General features: G+C 38.9%; 1 protein-coding gene across 4 annotated transcripts in view; it reads left to right on the plus strand.

Annotated features, from left to right (window-relative positions):
- stx1a (syntaxin 1A (brain)) overlaps window positions 1–18,495 on the plus strand; it is a 58,601-nt gene that overhangs the window by 13,413 nt on the left and 26,693 nt on the right. For all 4 annotated transcript variants that reach the window (XM_051399445.1, XM_051399446.1, XM_051399447.1 and 1 more), the window contains exons 2-3: window positions 2,963–3,040; window positions 10,845–10,944. In XM_051399445.1, the coding sequence (XP_051255405.1) occupies window positions 2,963–3,040; window positions 10,845–10,944 (178 nt within the window). The remainder of the gene's footprint in view (window positions 1–2,962; window positions 3,041–10,844; window positions 10,945–18,495) is intronic.

The following is an 18,495-nucleotide window of genomic DNA, read 5'->3' on the forward strand; positions in this document are numbered from 1 at the left end:
TAATGTTACACAAACTTCCTGCAGTTATTGTGTTCACTCTTCACAATTGTCCTTTTACAGATGTTGGTTTGCATTGAATATAATATGAAATATCCATAAAATAGGTCACTAGCCTACATAGCTAGATATGCTATGTGCTAGACTCGTCTATGTTGAAAAGACAAAAGTTTTGAAAATGGCTAAAAGATAAAAGCAACAAAATGTCAGCTAATTATCGATTGATGTAGATTAGCTAGCTCATTAGCTAGCATTTTGAGATGTGACTATATATATGTTGCGTTTATCTTTCAACCATCTTCAAAATGTTGATGTTTTTTCAATATTGACGCGTCTAGCACACAGTGTATCTAAGTAGGCCTACAGGAAATGAGCAAGTTAATCGAGTTTCTGACTGAGGCTTCCTCAACTGTTATTAGAGCACAGAGCAAAAAGGTGCTTGAAGGGTCAATTGTCTCACATCTCTCACTGAAGTCTGTCCCCTCGGACGTGGTTCTTCTCCCACTGTTCTTCTCTCCATTTCCCTACCTTTATTCCCTACTTTCCCTGTCTATGTCAGATTTGTGATTGTGTGAATAAGCCCCTATCAGTAAGTAAACACCAGACATACGCTGTTACAAGTGTCTCAATTCTGTTCAAGGACAGTTAAAGGACTGTAAAACAACAACAACAACCATAAATTGTTGCATAAATGGAAATATACATTTGGAAAAGCAGCTGATCTGACCATACACTAACATATATTCAGTGTAAAATCAATGTTGAAACAGAGCTTTTGCAGAACCACACAGATCATACAGCCATGATAATAGCACAGATGCAGATATCAGTTTGCTCTAGATTAGCATACCACTGATGTATAATGCAGCCATTACTGACGTATTAAACATTTCAACAGAATCAGTCCATTCCTTCTATTGAAAATTGCTTCCCCAACTCACAGTTCCTTTAATGCATTCACATTAGTGTCTTTGTCTAGACAAACCTGGCCTACTGCCGGCACTTGTGGCTGGAATGAAAATAATATCTTGATAGTCTTTGTGGTTCTTAAATATGTGGTTGTTTTAAAATGTTGGGGGTTGCTCAGGATATTGGTTTCTACAGCGATTACTTGTTAAAAAGTAGAACGTGTAGAAACTGAAGCTTTCGACAGTAACTTCTACTCCAATATCACACCACAACCCAACACCTTTTCTGTGATCCACAGCACACAATATGGAAATTCCATCATTTAAAACGTACAAGACTTGACCTTTGGGTCAATAGGAATTTAAAAAATAAACATTTAGAGTTGCTGGAGGCTGGAGACCGGAGACTTGAGCTGCATGTTGTTGAGAAAGATTTTGTTATATGCATTATGCATTATATGAGATTCTTCTGTAGTCTAGAGCTGCATTTCCCCAGTTAATCAAGAAATAGTTTTGTCCATGAAATATCTATGAAATGAATGTCTAAAATGTAGAAAGATGTCCATTATACATTTCCATATTCAAGAGTCCAATCCAATAATAAATTAAATCTGCACATTTTAGTAAGTGGAACCAGTGAACGTTTGCTTGAAAATGATTATTGAAATCGCTGCAGATAAAATTTCTTTCGATCTACTGATCAGTTAATCAGCCAATACATTAATTAACCAAAGATAATAGAAACTACACGTCACATGTGAACTTGTATCTCTAAGATTCTCTCCTTACTGTTGGGAAATCTTTGGGATGAGAATAAGGAGTCAAAAGAAGACGAAAACTACAGTCCTTCTCTACAGCGTTGATAAGCAAATGGATCTCATAGACTGCTAATTGGGAATTGAATTAGTTTGACAGAGGCTGGATGAATGAGATAGAAGCCGCATGAGACCCCAGCTAATGTAGTGTAATGGCTGATATGTGATTAGAAATTAGTATTTCAGAATGAATCATTAGTTCGATGCCAGAAAGTTTGAGAAGTTGTAACTTTTAGAGATGAATGTTTTGAATTTTTAGATGTTGGAAGCTCTCTTTTAGCATCAATTAAAGTTATTTAAAGTCCCTGTTTAGCCTGAATCTTTTTTTAGTTTTGTTATAGTTTGAGTTAGAAATGGAAACCTTTTTAGAGATTACAATACATGCCAACAATTTCCGACTGTGCTGATGTAAATATACCAGCAGTAACACCAGACATATGGCAATACACTTACAGCAGAACACACTACTAACTTTTTTCTGTTGTTGTCTAATGTTATTTCTATTTCTTCCCATATTGTACATTTGGACATTTGGGGAAATATGTGCTCTCACTTTCTTGCAGAGAGTTACTGTAGATGAGAAGTGAGAATGTAGGGAGCTTTAGAGGTGCTGCTAGGTGGATTTGAAATGTTTCCCTGTTGCCAGTCTTTATAGTGAGATAAGCTAATCGTCTTTTAACTAGCTTCATAACAGACAGACATGAGAGTGATGTTCATCTTCTCGTCTAACTCTCATCAAGAAAGAAAATAACCATATTTCACACAAATTCTGAACCATTCCTTCAGGCTGAAATGTCTTCATGTATCTGCAAACGCTGTATAAAGGTGTATAAAAGTCAAGGTTTTTTCTTCCCCCAGGTTCTAATTCAATGATAACTTGCTAATCACTCGACCTGTGGTTCTAATTACAAGTGCCGTTAAGTGCTCCTTATTTCTAATCAGTTGATGGGTGGAGAGGTTGGGAGAGTGTTAACAATGTCCTATTTAACCTTGAATAATGCATTACATGTTCCAGTCCAGTGGTGACCAGTGTTATTTTAGAGCATGTCTTGCGTTTTACATTGAAGTCTTTTGAATTATTTCTGTGATCATTTTCATTGTTTTACCTTTTAGCTGTTTCAAATAATTCCCTGTGTGTGTGTGTGTGTGTGTGTGTGTGTGTGTGTGTGTGTGTGTGTGTGTGTGTGTGTGTGTGTGTGTGTGTGTGTGTGTGTGTGTGTGTGTGTGTGTGTGTTTGTCCAGGGGAAGGAGACGACAGAGGAGGAGGATGAAGTGGCCGTGGGGATGGAAAAAGGCTTCATGGACGAATTCTTTGAACAGGTTTGTTTCTCTCACAGTCTTGATCTTTTTTTTCTTCTCTCTCTCTCTCTCTCTCTCTCTCTCTCTCTCTCTCTCTCTCTCTCTCTCTCTTGTCTGTCAGTCATCACTTCTATTCCCATTCACATATTTAACAGGTTGATAGTAGGCTAATAGCTCGCCATCTTAAATTAAAGTCCAGATAACTTGCTGAACTACAATATGCCCGTGTATCCACCGTCTCCTGATGTTGAATCTAATCGTGTTGGTTTTTCAGAGGCTCTGTAATCAATCTCATGCCATTTCTCCTGTCTGGGGAGCATTCATATGATTTATAGCTATTGATGTTGTCGCTCGTGTGGCAAGGATCACCTTGTATTTTATCTCATTTAAAATATTAATTGATTCAACACTGCAACAGTTCTCTTCATGTCCAGTTCTGCATAACAACATTGGTGTTTTCACTTATTTCCTTCCAGTCTCTCCTGTTGTGCATGACAGATACTGTATGCAGTGAGCCTGTGTAAAACTGCATCTGTGAATGCATTTGAGAGAGTATTTCCCTGTTCACGCTGTGCACATGTGCTGAACACAAACTGAACATCGTCATGGCTCTCAGAGAGGGGTGGTGGTCCATGTTAAGTGGCCTGCTACATACATCTCCCACGATTGGTTCAAATGTAAAACGCAGGAATATTCAGCTCAAATAAGTAGAGTCCATATCTATCATCATTCATCATGTCTTTCATCCGCTGTCGCTGCTCTTATATTTCACGAGGCAGCCTGTGTATTACAATTTACGTACATCAGGGCTTTAACTTTGAAGTGTTTCAATATCCATTGCAAATGGGGCTACAAAGTAGGTCGTGAGAGGTTGAATGGCGTTTACCAGCATTTGTGAGTTATGAAAGAGGTCTGACTAACAGCTCTTTGATATGTGAGTTTTCAAAGCAACACGAGACAACAAACACATCACCAAAGAGGTTAAATTGTCTGTGACTGAGCAGCAGGTGCATCAATCAAAAGCCCTGTATAGATATTTCATATAAAAAGGGTATATACATTAAAAAATCGTGACAGAAAATACAGACGACACCTGCAACGAGAAACAGCTGTTACTTATTGTAACTAACCAACAGGCATATGATGGTCGTACTGTATATAATATAGGGGTTTGACAATTGCTGCTAAATTGAACCACGTGGTATTTCAGGCAGGCATAGCAGTCATTTTAAATTCACGTGTCCCATATATCTACAATCATATATGACCAAGACCATTAATTCAAGCAACTGGGCTGCACACAAATACAAATAGTGCTCATTCATTCGGCTTCCATGCTGCTACAACCTGCTTCTCAGTAGTTCAACTCCCTCCCCCTCCCCCGCTTCCTCCTGCATTAGCATTTAGATTTGTCCATTCATTCATTCAGAATGAGTCCATGTAAATTTAAGTGTTGTGTATCTCACGCTCTCCTGTGTGTTTGTGAGCTTAGAGACAAGTCTGTGTCACACTTGCACTTGCAGAATCATAGGAGCAGAGCCACGCTGCTAAATGAAAATGTGTCCCACTGCTGCAATAAACAATTAAGGTAATAATCTCTATGATTTTCATTTAAATAAACGTCTGTTGAGTCACTATCTATCTCAAACTGGGTGGCGGAAATATTTTGATGTATTAAGTTGCAAACCAAACATTTCCTACTGCTGCAGCTTCACATTAAAAGTCAAGAGTGGACTTTTATTTTGAACTAGTCACAAGAAATGCAGTGTGTTTGCCACTGAGATTAGCACTGACTGGTATTGTTCACAGAAAATGCATCTACAAAACAAGACAAAGGTAATTTTGTCATTTTTTGACAGCAATATTTGAGGGAGTAATGGAACGAGAAGGAGCAGCCACACTGAGCTGTTAGATGAAGAGTTGCAGGCGACAGGCTGCACACCTCCAACTTCTCAGCAAGGTAACCAACTCGCTCCACTGAACCCTGCTGTTAGCAGACTCATGCTGTGTGCAGCATAAAATCAGATCACGGTTTCTCGGAATGATTAAAAAAGGTCAATTATTGCCTGGTGTCTTTATTAAAGGACCAGTGTGTAGGTCTTAGTGGCATCTAGTGAGATTATAGATTGCAATCAGCTGAGATCCTGTGACTCAACCGAGCACAAAGCAGAAACTACAGTGGCTGCAGAACTCAAGAAAAACATGTAAGGCCCTATCTAGAGGCAGTGTTTGTTTTGTCCGTTCTGAGCTACTGTAGAGACATGGCAGACTCTGTGGACTCTGCAGCATCTGTAAATATAAAAGGCTCATTCTAAGGTAACAGAAACATAAGAATTCTTCAGGTGATTAAATTAATTAAAACTGTCATGCAGATTGATCTGACCTATCTTTTAGAAGAGTTTTCAATGGTGTTTATCTGAAGAAGTTCCTCTAAGAACGCCAGTCTGACTGGGAGATTTCAAAAGGAGACCAGGAAGCATCCTTATTAGGTGCTCAAACTACCTGAACTGGCTACTATCATTGTAAAGGTGCTGTGGCTTGATTCATCTCAGCTGCTAGACAGAGTGTAATATAGTCCTAAAGACAGTAAGTGTGCATTTAAGGGTTAAGCAATTCACTCATTATGGAAAGAGAAGCCTATTATAAGGCTTAAAGGTGCTGATCTTCATCTTAGCAGCGTCACACTGAGCTGCAAACTCTTTCATAGTACATCAGGGATTGAATTCCAATAAAACCAAACGGACAACATCATCTGCAAATAGAAGAGATGCCACCTTAATATCAGACCTCGGCTGCACCTTCATATCCTGTCTATTAATATCAAAAGAGAGGTGATGATCAAGTAGTCATCAAGTTGTCCAGTTCAGTGCCCAGAATTGCACACGGCTGACTTCATAATGAAAATCCAAACAAAGATTTCACTTGGAGTGCACGAATATCTCCCAGCTTCCCATAAATCTATTTTTACAGATGAGATTCTTTCAAGTAGGTTTTTACATCTGCACCCAGGACTAAATACGCAGAGTTCCAGATTTGACAATCATTACAGGGGTGTAATACATGGTATAACTTCAAAATTACATCTAAAACACTGTAATTATGTTTAAGCTCTGAGGGAACACTGCAGGCTCTCACATTTTCCTGCTCTCATTTCTGCTCGTTGGCCTCTGACAGACTGTCTGTATCCATCCTAGATACTGGAACGTACATCTCTTTATCTGTCTGGAATTTCCGTCTGTTACATTTGTCTCAAGTGAGAAAGTGAAGGAAGAGGAAGATGAGTGAAATGTGGCGACAGGGGGATCAACAGAGAACAGTTTGAGACCAAGCAAAAAGGGAGGAGTGACGGTGAAAAGAGAGTGATGTGGATAAGTTAGACAACCAGACCAGAGAGGAGGGATCTGGTAGGAAGAGAGGGAGATGTAGATAGTGAAGGAAGCAGATTAAAGGAGCAGAGGAAGAGAAGGAGTAATCAGGCTCTCACCCTGACTGGGTGCGTTAATTAAGCTTTCAGTGGCTATCTTGAGGGATACTAGACAGATAGTAGGGGAGACCACGGCAGCCCTCTGTCCATTACTCACACCATAAACATGACCCTCAGAGTCTGGGTATTGATTTCATAATGTGTTTGTGGTATTTGTTTGTGCAAGCATGCATGTGGCTGTGTCTCTGTCTGGTTTTGCACCATAATGGGATAAAGTGTGTGTGTGAGTGTGTTTGTGTGGATGTAATTGCCTATATGGCAATTTAAGAATAAGGCTACATTTTATCATTGTCAACAAATCCCTTGAAGAAACCAAAACCAACAATGCATTTATCCTTAACAAGACATGAACAGCGTGATACAGGTTATGCCTCTTACATCGTCATCCATAATCTCCAAGAGCCCAAGTGGAAAGTGAGTCAAAGATGAGAAAGAAAGTATCAATTTTTCATGAAATTTCTCATTAAAATATTATTACATAAAAAATATTGTTATTCATAGTAAAACATCGGAATATTTAGATTTTGATTTCTTTTAGTTTACTTTGTCTAAAACATCTTGGAAAAGAAGGCATGATGGATATTTTAATTAGTCTTTACTTTGATCTCACTAGTACGTTAGAAATACATATTCTTTATTCCTACCTTTACTTTAAATTGTTTGTTGTTGTAGATATAAAGGTCTGAAAATCTGATTATATAAGTTATGTGAAATGGTATTCATTTATACTTTTCACAAGGGATGTAATGATACATTCAACTCATGATTCAATACAATTGACAATACTGGGTTAATGATTCTTTCATGTTTGTTGAAGACAAATTATGAATTAAAAAGATTTTCTCAGACAAGAATTTACAAAATATATAATTTTTTATTTTTTTATTTTAATTTATTTTATTAAATTATAGAATCGCTCTTTATTTCTGAAGTAGGGTATTAATAAACAGTGTGTTTGCTTTTTGTGAAGTGTAACTAATGTCTTTGCGCCTTGATACCACAATAAATTTTTCATCTCACCGATTTGAATCTTCACATATTTGTATCATGATATATTTTAACTTTTCACAGTGTCATCTGAAAATTGAGAATGTGCTGCATCCAGGATCTGATTTATGTTCTTATGTTTAATTCTGGGCATATTCACAGGCCTGACACAGTGATGAAAGAAACCATTGATCATCACTACTAAAACACATGGAGGAGCCTTACTGTTGCCTGTCGGTGACATTTTTCTTCATCATGAACCAGAGAAGTTTTTCTACTCTCAGCTCATCAAACTAGCAAAGCAAACACAACCTGGTCGGTGATTGAGTTTTAAAATGAAATGTTGGAGTTGGAGTGGCTAAATCACTACAGATGGGAACTGTAATGAAGTCTTTACCTTCTGCTATGTCATTCAACAGCAGGTTTGACATGTGACATACAGGCTGTTTACCTCCACACTTTATGGCCTTCAGTCTGGATGTGTAATCTGGACCATATGTTGTATGTTGATTTCACACCTTTGATTCAAGTGTTTGCATGCTTGTGTCTGCAACATGTGATGCTTAGTTGAGGCTTCAGCCTTATGAACTAAGCTGTAACACTGAGGAACCCTGCTAAGGTTTTAATGTTTTATGATGCTGTAAAAGGTTTGTTTACCGTTACAGTTATAGTTTTGTGGTAAATCAGGCCTATATGTTGAATTATGATGGATTTAGAAACACAGTATTCTGATTTTCCCTATATTAGTTTTAAACTGTGCATAAACCTCAAAGCTTGTAGTAAAGAAAATGTATGAATTTGCCCTTTAACCACTGATTATTACACAGTGAGACAAAGAGTAATAAAGGTCTGCTTAGATTTTCAGCCTTATCCATCTATGTGTCTGCCATATATGAGATGCATATCAACACCATTACATTTATCAGTGCTCTTGTTACATCGTGTGGCGATGCTCATATCACGCCTCCAAAATCCTTCGGGGGGATGATGCAAGAATGAAGTGAGCAAAAGCAAGACAGACTCACTGTGGACTCAAGCCTTCTGAAATTATCCTTACCAGATATAAATTTGACTTTTGAAACTAAAATTAGATGACAAATTCTTTTTGTTTTTCAAATCTGTGGGATTTGGCTGGTTCACAGGGGCGTTTGTAGCAAATACAGACAAACGTCACGGTCCATACAAGCACCTTGTTAAGTTAATTAAGAGAAGTTATAAAATTGTTGACGTCATCCTGTGAGTGTTTGTGTGTCTCTTTATTTGTTTCTGCATGTATGTGAGCTGTTAAAATGATTTTTTCTCCCACACCAATTAAATTTTCCTGATGTCTTTTGAGACCTGAGACGCTCACCATGACTCACTAACACATGGTCTCCAAACTGAGACAGCTTAAAGTGGTTTCATCTTCTGCTCACTTACCATCTATTTCATTTCCTCCTCCTCCCTGTATTCCTGTCTCACTCTTACTTTTTAACTTTGTGATCTCTTCCTACCTTACCTTATTTAACTCGTACCTTAGCGCCTTCTGTAATACATGGTCTCTCCCCAGTGGTCTTCCAGAGCCAATTATGTTGTTATTAAAAAACAGATCCAATCAGCAGCTAATTAAAGACATAATGGGAGAATAATGACCCAGGCTGGGAGGAGGAAAAGCTCAAGAATGTATGGATGCAGAGAAGGAGGGAGTGCAGAGCTGTGAGATGTTAAAGGTGGACTGCAAATGCAAATGTCAAACCGGAGAAATGCACGGGGGAAATAACAATGGACGTATCATAGAAGAATGCAGGGAGAACAGGCTGGCCTGTAGCGGAGCAGGTGTAGAGGAGGAGAACGTGATCGCGGGTAGATGACAGATTGAGATGAAAGTAGAGATTGATGAAGTCACAGACAGATGTGACCTACTGCTCGTCCAGCTGTTGCCTGCGCCAGAGGCAGCACCAGCGGGGTGGGGGAGGAAGGTGATTGGTTAGAATGTCAAACCTGGATCTTGGTGGCAGATGATGCTGTGAAGAGCAGAGTTCAAAGGAGGATACGAATGTGATGCACTTCCAGGGTCAGTTTTCTTTAATGCATTTAATGAAGTAAAGGAGTAATTCAGCATTTCGGGAAATACGTTTTGTAGCTTTCTTGCCAGGAGTTCACTCTGATCCCGCTCTCATGTCTGTACTCTACATAGAAGCTCCTGACAGCAGCCAGTTAGCTTAGCTTAGCATAAAAACAGGGGAAATAGCCAGCCTGGCTCGGTCTGATCTGACTACAAGCTCATTTGTTTAAAAAAATTCCTTTGAGTGTATATATTTGAAAGAGAGATGATGAGCACAACAAATTACAAACTGTAAATGTACCATTTTTTATTCTTTTTTAATATCTTCTGTGGGGATATTTTATTTTTAGCTAATTAGTTTGTTGGGTTCGTCTGTCGTCTTTCTGTACAGTATGGCTGAGATTTGTTTAATAGTTAGGCAACAAGCCAAGAACCTGGCTTGCACAAATGCCTTCAACACAACACCTTTGGGATGAACTGGAACACAGACTGTGAGCCCAACATCATCCCAACCTGACTAATAATTTTGTGGCTGAATGGTAACAAATCTTACTGGGAAGTGTGGAGACTTTATAATTAGATATTCAACGATCAAATATAGGTGTAATGTTCAATCATTCACATACTTGTTGCTATGTGGCGTATACTAGCCTTATCATCTTTTGGTGCTTTTTGCAGCTCCCTTTTCACGGCACAGTCTTATTTAAGCCCTGATTCACACATTCACACCTCAACATCCTGAATTACATCACAGGTTGTAAAGACTCAGGTGAGTGGTGGCTTTCTGTTTCAAAAGTAGGAAACAGAGTCATTTTTATTGCACATAGTGATTAATTTTTTCTGCCAGTTGTTGTAGGTCAAAAATCCTTCATCTGATGTAGCTCTGTTTGTATTAATTGTGATTGACATGTGAATAAATGTCTGTTTATTGATGATATGATATGGTAATTCAGTCCACACATCTCTCACATACACACATACGTAACAGATTGCTCCAGTGTTTGTAAAGTCACATAGAAATTATGATTGAGCCCAGATAAACATGAAAAAACTTTTTATATACTGTATGTGTGTGTGTGTGTGTGTGTGTGTGTGTGTGTGTGTGTGTGTGTGTGTGTGTGTGTGTGTGTGTGTGTGTGTTCTTTCACTTAAACCTGCTTCACTCTGCTTCCATTCTGCCTCTAATATGATAATGACATCTTCAGTTCAGTTTCTATCAACATCACTCAGGCTAATCACTGGTGCTTCCTGCCTCAGCACTGAGGAGATCTAAAGTGCCTTTTGGTCTCTCCCCCTCTCTCTTGTGTCAGGTGGAGGAGATCCGGGGTTTTATCGAGTCGCTGGCAGAGAAAGTCGAGGAGGTGAAGAGGAAGCACAGCGCCATCCTCGCCTCACCTAACCCTGATGAGAGTAAGGCTGTTTGTCTTTCCTGTTTCCTTTAATTCTCTCAGACATAATTTTCTTGGGCTAACAAGCTCAACACACCGGGACTTTCACAACTCTTAGCACTGTATTTTGATGAAGACAGTACTTCAGTTCCTCAGGAGTCCAGATGGTTTTATCTGATTGACCAGTTGCATGTCCTCTGGTTCAATACCACTTTAAAGGAAAATTAAATCAGTGATTTCCACTGCAGAAACTTTCTCAAACTTAACCTACGCTCGACTGAAGCTACTGCAGGACATCTCTTCATTGACAAAATGAGAGGGTACTGGGTGTTGTGTCAATATTATTACGAGGGACTACATTCACAAAAATATTTTAGACTGCTCTGTAGAGTTAGGTCAGTCTTCTTAGATTAGTTCGGTGGTCAGCAAACTTCATTATCAAAAGAGACATTTTGGCCCCAAAAAAGAAAAATCTGTCTGGAGCCGCAAAACATATTTAATCAAGCATACCAGTGAGCCAGCAGGGTTGGTGGTGAAAGAAGCAAACAAGATTCTCTATTTTCCTCTGAGACTTGGAATCAATAGCTCGAGTAGCTGTAGACTCAAGACATACATACAACATATGACGCACATTTTAGTTGACGAAATATTGAAACATTTCTTTTATTTGGTATGTAGTGGCTACACATTTTTACAATGGGAGGATGTAAGAATCACTTAATGCCTACAACAATAATAAATAAATAAATAAATATAATTTTTTGTCAAAGCCACAGGGAGCCACTGGAGAAGGGCTAAAGAGCTACATGCGGCTCCAGAGCCACATGTTGCCTTGTATCCCGGGATTAGTCCAATGCAAGTTAGACAGTTTAATAAAAAAATAAAGGCTTATTTTAATCTTTTTAAAGTTAGCCATGCTTACTGTGAACTAACAGCGACTTTTCCATTGCCTGAAACGGGCTAGTACTTACCACTACTGAGTACAGGCACGTCTGGTATTTGTCCACATGAGTACTCAATCTTATTGCGAACCGCCACCTCTGGTAAGCATGGCAGTAACCACCATTGAGGTCACCAGTGTTTTTTCCAAGGGGTATACAACAAAAGTCATAAAAAAACATCTAAATATGTGATTTGATGCATGCCCCAAAAGGCCCCAAGCAAGTTCAGTTTTTGGACCTCAGCAGCATTGCACTCAGCAGGGCACTCGAAACAACTGCGGAACTGCATCTCTGTGTAAATGTTGAGCTTTTTTGAAGAGGAAACATGATGCCGTCGGTATGAGTAGCCTATAGCTACAGCTACAGTGTCTTCTCCTGTTGTATTTCTGACAGAGTAGTTGCTCAAAGCTGTTTTATTCCACTAGTGAACATTAATGGGTCCTTTCGTACCGAACTCGTGTGCTTGTATTATTTTGATTATTTATTTACAAATGTTAAGAATAATGACCTTACTGTTTTTACTTTTAATTAATCTGTGATTCATCGTGATTTCATTTATTGATTCTACTAAGCCAAGATTGACCGTTTTGCACCCACGCTCTTTAATGATAACATTAAAGTTAAATACTGCGATGACTCAGTAATGAGTCAGAAAAGCAATTAATTGGAAAGCAGAAAGAGAATAGAGCCAAAAGTCACTATTTTATATGCCGTCTATTGTACAATTGCAGCAGAAAGCCTGATAATAGTGACAGATTTCACCGAACAAAAGAAAGAAAAATGACTCCATTCCTTAAAAGCAATTGAGGAAATAAAGAACAATTTGTCGGGCCGTTGATGGAGACTGAGATAGAAGGACCGTGACAATGTTGAGAGCTCTCCCCTTCCTCCGGTCAGTGCTTTCTGTCCTTTTATGCGTTTATCCTCTCGCAGTGAAATCTCTTACACCCTTGTTTGTCCATTTTTCTCCACTTTTCTTCCTTCTTCTTTATTCCTGTCTTTACCTCTTCACCTGCCATCTGCCAGATTTCTTAGCTTCTCTCTCCTCCCTTCGTCCATTTCAGCCACTTTCCTCTTTACTTTTGTTCAGTCTGTGCTGGATTCAACAGTCTATCTTTCCTCCTCTCTCTCTACTCCCCCATTTGTATTCTCTCTCATTTATGTGCAGGCATTGATCTGGACCCCTGCTCTCATGGGGGGTTGTTACTCACACTAGTAACTCTGCCCGATCCCTTTTCCTCTCCCTGATTCCCAACCTTCCACCTACCTGAAAAAAGCATCGATCTGCTTGCGGCGGCAGATGAGCCCTTTAACTAGCCAGTTAGTGCAGATGACACACAGAGCGGAGCGGCAACAAAAACAGGTGCTGCATTTAAGATAGGAATTCTTCCACTCCTTTGTGACTGAAATTGATGCTCTGTGTGTGTGTGTCCTCCTGATAAATGCACATCAGTCAGTGGCTAATGTAAATGTCAGGGTCATTTATCACACAGAGGTCAGCGTGTTCTTTGCAGTCTGCCTGTTGCATTGTGGCCTCTGACAGAGACTAGAATTATCTGAATACCCTCATCAAGGAGCTCCTCTATCTCCTGTGTAGCGTTTTATATTGTGTGTGCATGTGAGTGTCTGTGCAACTCTTATAAATCTAATTTCCACACAACTTAATACATTTTGTTTGGAACCGTAATGCTGCCCCAATTACATTTTTATCAACAACAAAACAAGCAGTAGGACTTTTGTGTATGAGGAATTTCGTTTTTCAAATTGTGATACAGAAAATTGTCACAACATTGAAATGTCCATATTGAATGCATCTGCAAGAAGTTCACTGTCAATGTTTATCATTACTTTTCCTGACAGCTAAAGCATGATTAATGTTTTTAGGCGACTCAAATCACTTGGGTGAGACTAGGAAGACACCATGTTTAATTTTTTAGCACTTTAAAGACAAAAAGAAGAAGATAAGAATAATGACTTTATCAATCTGCATCATTATATTTCACTTCCTTATACAGTTCACACACACACACACACACACACACAGTGAAAGTGCTCGAGCCGTATTAAAAATACAAACATGCACACACATAGACATGCAATTAATGGGAGAGATGTCAGGAGGATTGGGCTGCCACATAGCGACCCCCCCAGTTAGGGGGTTAGGTATCTTGCCTGCGCCTTGACAGTAGCCAGGAGGTGAACACAAGGGGAACAGGAATGATATTTTGCACTAAAAATAAATACACTAGTATGTATACAGTTTTAGTAATGAATTGCGCCAAATGTAATAAATTACAAAGTCATCACTGATTGGGAAAGATGAGAAATGAGCCGTCTCTGGTACCAAAGTCATGTGCCTTGGACAGCCAATCAAACAAGATTTTTGATTTGGGACAGTATAAGAGTGGCACACTTACTGGATGAGAACACTGCCATTGAACATGATCCAGAAAATTAGTATTTTAATATATTATCTATATATATGTATATATATATATTTCTATAAATAAAATTAATAGAAACTAGGGTTGGTGTGTGTGTTGAGATCATAAGAACGTTGCAGTATGTTGGTTTATACTCCTGTGTTTGTGTTACTGCTGTGGTAACCGTCTGTAATTCTGACATTTCAGCTTTCTCTGAAGTGTGTCATCTCAAGTAATTGCACAATGACATTTGAATGTGCAATCATACAACATACTTTAAGTTCTACACTGATTCATTGTTGTATTGTGTGCGAGTGTTCTTTTATCATTTTTATATTAAAAACAGCCTTATTTCTTCTTCCACCTACTCTGTCTGTCTTTGTCTTCTGTCTGTTTTTTTTGCATTATAATACTTGTTTGGTATTGGTTTTTTTTCTCCCCTGTGGTCACAGTTGCCTGTTCCTGCCCTAACTTCAGACCAAATCAAAACTTCATCTCCATCCTGATGAGAATGAGTCTTTTCCTCTTGTAGCAAAAGTATTTTTCTCACAGTAGTTTCTCATCTAAATCCCCTCACTATTCCTCTCTCTGGCATAAAAACTGATATCATGAATATTACCAAAACAGGTGCTGTGACTTTGAGTGTGTGATATTGCGAGTGAGGGTGATCACAGCATCATTTATTTTCTCTCCAGTCTGCAGATAAACAGGATAACGGAGGAGTAGCAGGGAATCACACACACATGTTTTTTTGTTTTTTTTTAGTAAAGGTCTTTCAGAACTCAGCGTAACATTGTGAGACAGTAAACCTTCTGTTTCTGTCACGGTTTATGAGTTTTATAATCACATCAAATCTCCCCAGCCACCACCCACCTGGCAAGCTTCATGACCCCAACCCCCCCCCCCTTCTCCTCCTCCTCCTCTTCCTCCCCCTCTGCTGGGGCAGCTTTTGTGTATGCTGACTGCTCCACTTGCGGAGCCCATATTAATACACACATAGTGACACTGTAATACTGTAATATTACCTTTGTCCCTGCATTACACATTTCCATATCACAGTTTACCCAGCCCCCTAAATGAAGCACAGCAGATCCCCACTAGGGAATTGTAATATACAGTCTGCGTGTGTGCGTGTGTGTGTGTGTGTGTGTGCGTGCGTGCACACGCTTGTTTTTGCTTGGTTGGTGTTAAGGATTTGTGTGTTTGTGTGGGCTGTGCTCAGCAGCAGTATACAGTAGTAGGTTCAATAATGATGATGTATTAGGTAATAGCCATCGGGTCGTAATGGGTATTGAACCTGTGTTTCCTCATGAGCACATTCCTCTAATGCAGGAAGTGAAGACACAAATGCATTTTATATTTAGAAGCATGATTGAACATTGTACATTAAATAATTGCATTGTTTTGTTTTCTAGTATTGTTTGATTGATGAGTCTGTGCTCGATAGATTTCATAACGAAGGGGTCAAAAGTTGGTGACGATTGCTCCTCCTGCAGGAGCATCAGTGGTCTTTGTACTCAGCTCTCCCCGGGAGAGTTTGAGGTTGATATAAAATGAATCATAACGTTTTGGCGTTACATTAGAGCAGTGTTTTTATTGGACAATAAGTCTTTATGACAATGAGATTGTTTCTTTAGATGGTTTCCCATGTTAACCCTTTCAGTCCCAGGCCGAGGACTTTTATTTATCAGCCTCCCAGTCTCTCATTAGCTTCAAATATGATGGATTATATAAACAAAAAAGCATACAAAACACATTTTATCAGAATTGTGACATTCTCAAATATTACATATATATATATATATATATATACATACATCTCATAACCAATAAAGAGAAAAGGTAAATTGGCAAAAATCTCAAATCAAACGACATCGCTAACCTTTCTGACTTCATAAATGCGATCTACTAGGATGTAAAGTATTTACAAAAGCATCATAACCAATCAATAACAGAAGCAAGTGTCAGTGAGCTCATTTTGCTTTTAAGGACCAGACCAATACTTGTTGTTCTCTCCTCTTTCCCACGGTGGCTGTTTGTGTCAGAGAGCAGTCAGATAAGGACAGTTTACAGTAGATGGGGAATTTTCTCTCTAACTCTCTGTGTTTGTAGTTTGATAACTAGGTGTGGCTCATCTCTTTCAAACTGTCATTCCTCTCTATTGCTGGTTTGATACCTATCATCATGGTCCTCGCTGGAGGAAAGTGTAGCTGAATATAATTTTGTAGCATTGCATCACCTTCAGCTATGGAAACTGGATGCCTTCATTCAGTCCCAGAGGACGACAGAAAGTATCACCTTTGTGATTGTAGATAATATTCTACTGTTCATTTTATAACAATCTTCAAGTAAAGTCTTTGTTGAAAATGTCTGCTGGATATCCCAATGTATTTGACGTGACAGATGAATGTAGTTTACAGTGCATATTTACAGTTGTTTGACTTGATTTGAGACCATTGTATGTTTAATTTGTTGAGTTTATATCTGTGTTTTTACACATATGGATTAGATATGTAAGATATGTAATATGACAATATTTATCAGGTGACGATAGAGAAACTTAAATTGCTTCATGTAATGCTTTATTTATTGTGTCGCAAATCACCCTCGTTATGGCAATATTTTTTGTCATTTGGACGGCGCTCTGTGTTCTTCTGCACTGCATGTATGCAGGCATGAAGGCAACACAAACAAACACACGGGCGAGTAAATGTGACACAGAACAGAGTAATTGCGAACCAGAGAAGGACTCCGACCAGCGAGGACAAAACGAGGTGCTCGTACTTAAAAGAGGGGCTACTTCTGTCACATGGACGTGGTTTGGGAATGCAAAGTCTGACACTTTCCAGAAGACCGTTCTTTGCAAATTATTATTTATTATTAAAAGAAAGTGCTTTATTGTGATATGTATTTAAAATTACCTATACCTAGATTTTGGTCATATTGCACGGCCCTATGTGTGCTGAGTCTATGACACTTGATTAAAAAAACTAGTTTTTGCTCTGTCACACCCTCCATAGTTGTCCAAATGTACAATGTTTTACTGGAAGAGTAGTAAAATAGTCAAAACCAGAAAATCCATTGTTCATAAAGGCTTCTGTATCCAATAAAGGGAAGTGACTTTATATGGGTTTTATCTTCTTACAATGTAGTTCGTACAGAGTATTATTCATTAGAAGAAGCCGATGATCCGTCCATGATATATGACACAACATGAATGTCACACCTACGGACAAATTCAGTCTCCAATTAGCCTAACCTGTGTGCCTGTGGGAGGAAACCCCAGCAGCTCTGGGATCATGAGAAATCGATCCCAGTGCACTTAATGGGCCCTCCTGGTTTGTAAAACCATTTGAGACAAGCAGCAGAGTAATACCTTATAGTGCTGTCTGGATGCAAAAATCGAAGCAAAACTAGAAACTAGAAACTAGAAGCAGAGGGACTTTAGATTTGTGTTTTCTCTCAACACTTCTGGCTGCAGAGTTTTGGATCAATTGTAACATCAAACTCCAACTGCTGCCTGCGAGAAAATTAGTCCACAAATCAGTGTAAACCAAGTAACTCAATCTGGCCTTGTCCCACACGAGGAAGAGAATTTAAATGTTAACTTCATTTTGTTTTGTCTATCACTCAGTTTTCACATTTTTACTCCAGATGAACACATCTTTTTGTGACTTGGCTGGAGACAAATGATGACATGGGTGGTGCAGTTGTAATCCTACACTGCAGAATTATTTCAAAATCATGTACAAAATCCACAGTTTGAATCTTTCTAAACTACCACCATGCTACTAAAAAATGAACTTAGACTTCTAATTAAATGCAGAGAGTCTGCTCTTTAACACTCGAGAGTTTATTTAGCAACATTTCTCAGTCTGTTTTTCCAACCACTTAGTGTTTGCTCCCTCTGACATCTCAGCCTCCTGTTTTTAAAGAGTATCTTTCCTCTGACTCCTGATAGTCCTCAGCTCACAGCTCTGGAGAAGCTGGTTTTAATTGCAGCCTGTGAGTGTTACTATTTCTAGTGCCAGTTTTTTGCCGTGCTCCCTCCCTCAGAGTGCTTTTTGCCAAAGCTCCTCCACCCTCAACCAAAATTTGAAAGTGTTGTGTAAGTTCCCTCCAGATTTTTACATTCCCTTTGTTCTTTCTCAACCATCTTTTTTCTTTGTTTCCCTCCTTTATCTCCTTTTCTCTTACATCTCACAATGT

The sequence above is a fragment of the Dicentrarchus labrax genome, unplaced genomic scaffold, assembly GCF_905237075.1.
Source record: "Dicentrarchus labrax unplaced genomic scaffold, dlabrax2021, whole genome shotgun sequence".
NCBI classification, from domain to species: Eukaryota; Metazoa; Chordata; class Actinopteri; family Moronidae; genus Dicentrarchus; species Dicentrarchus labrax.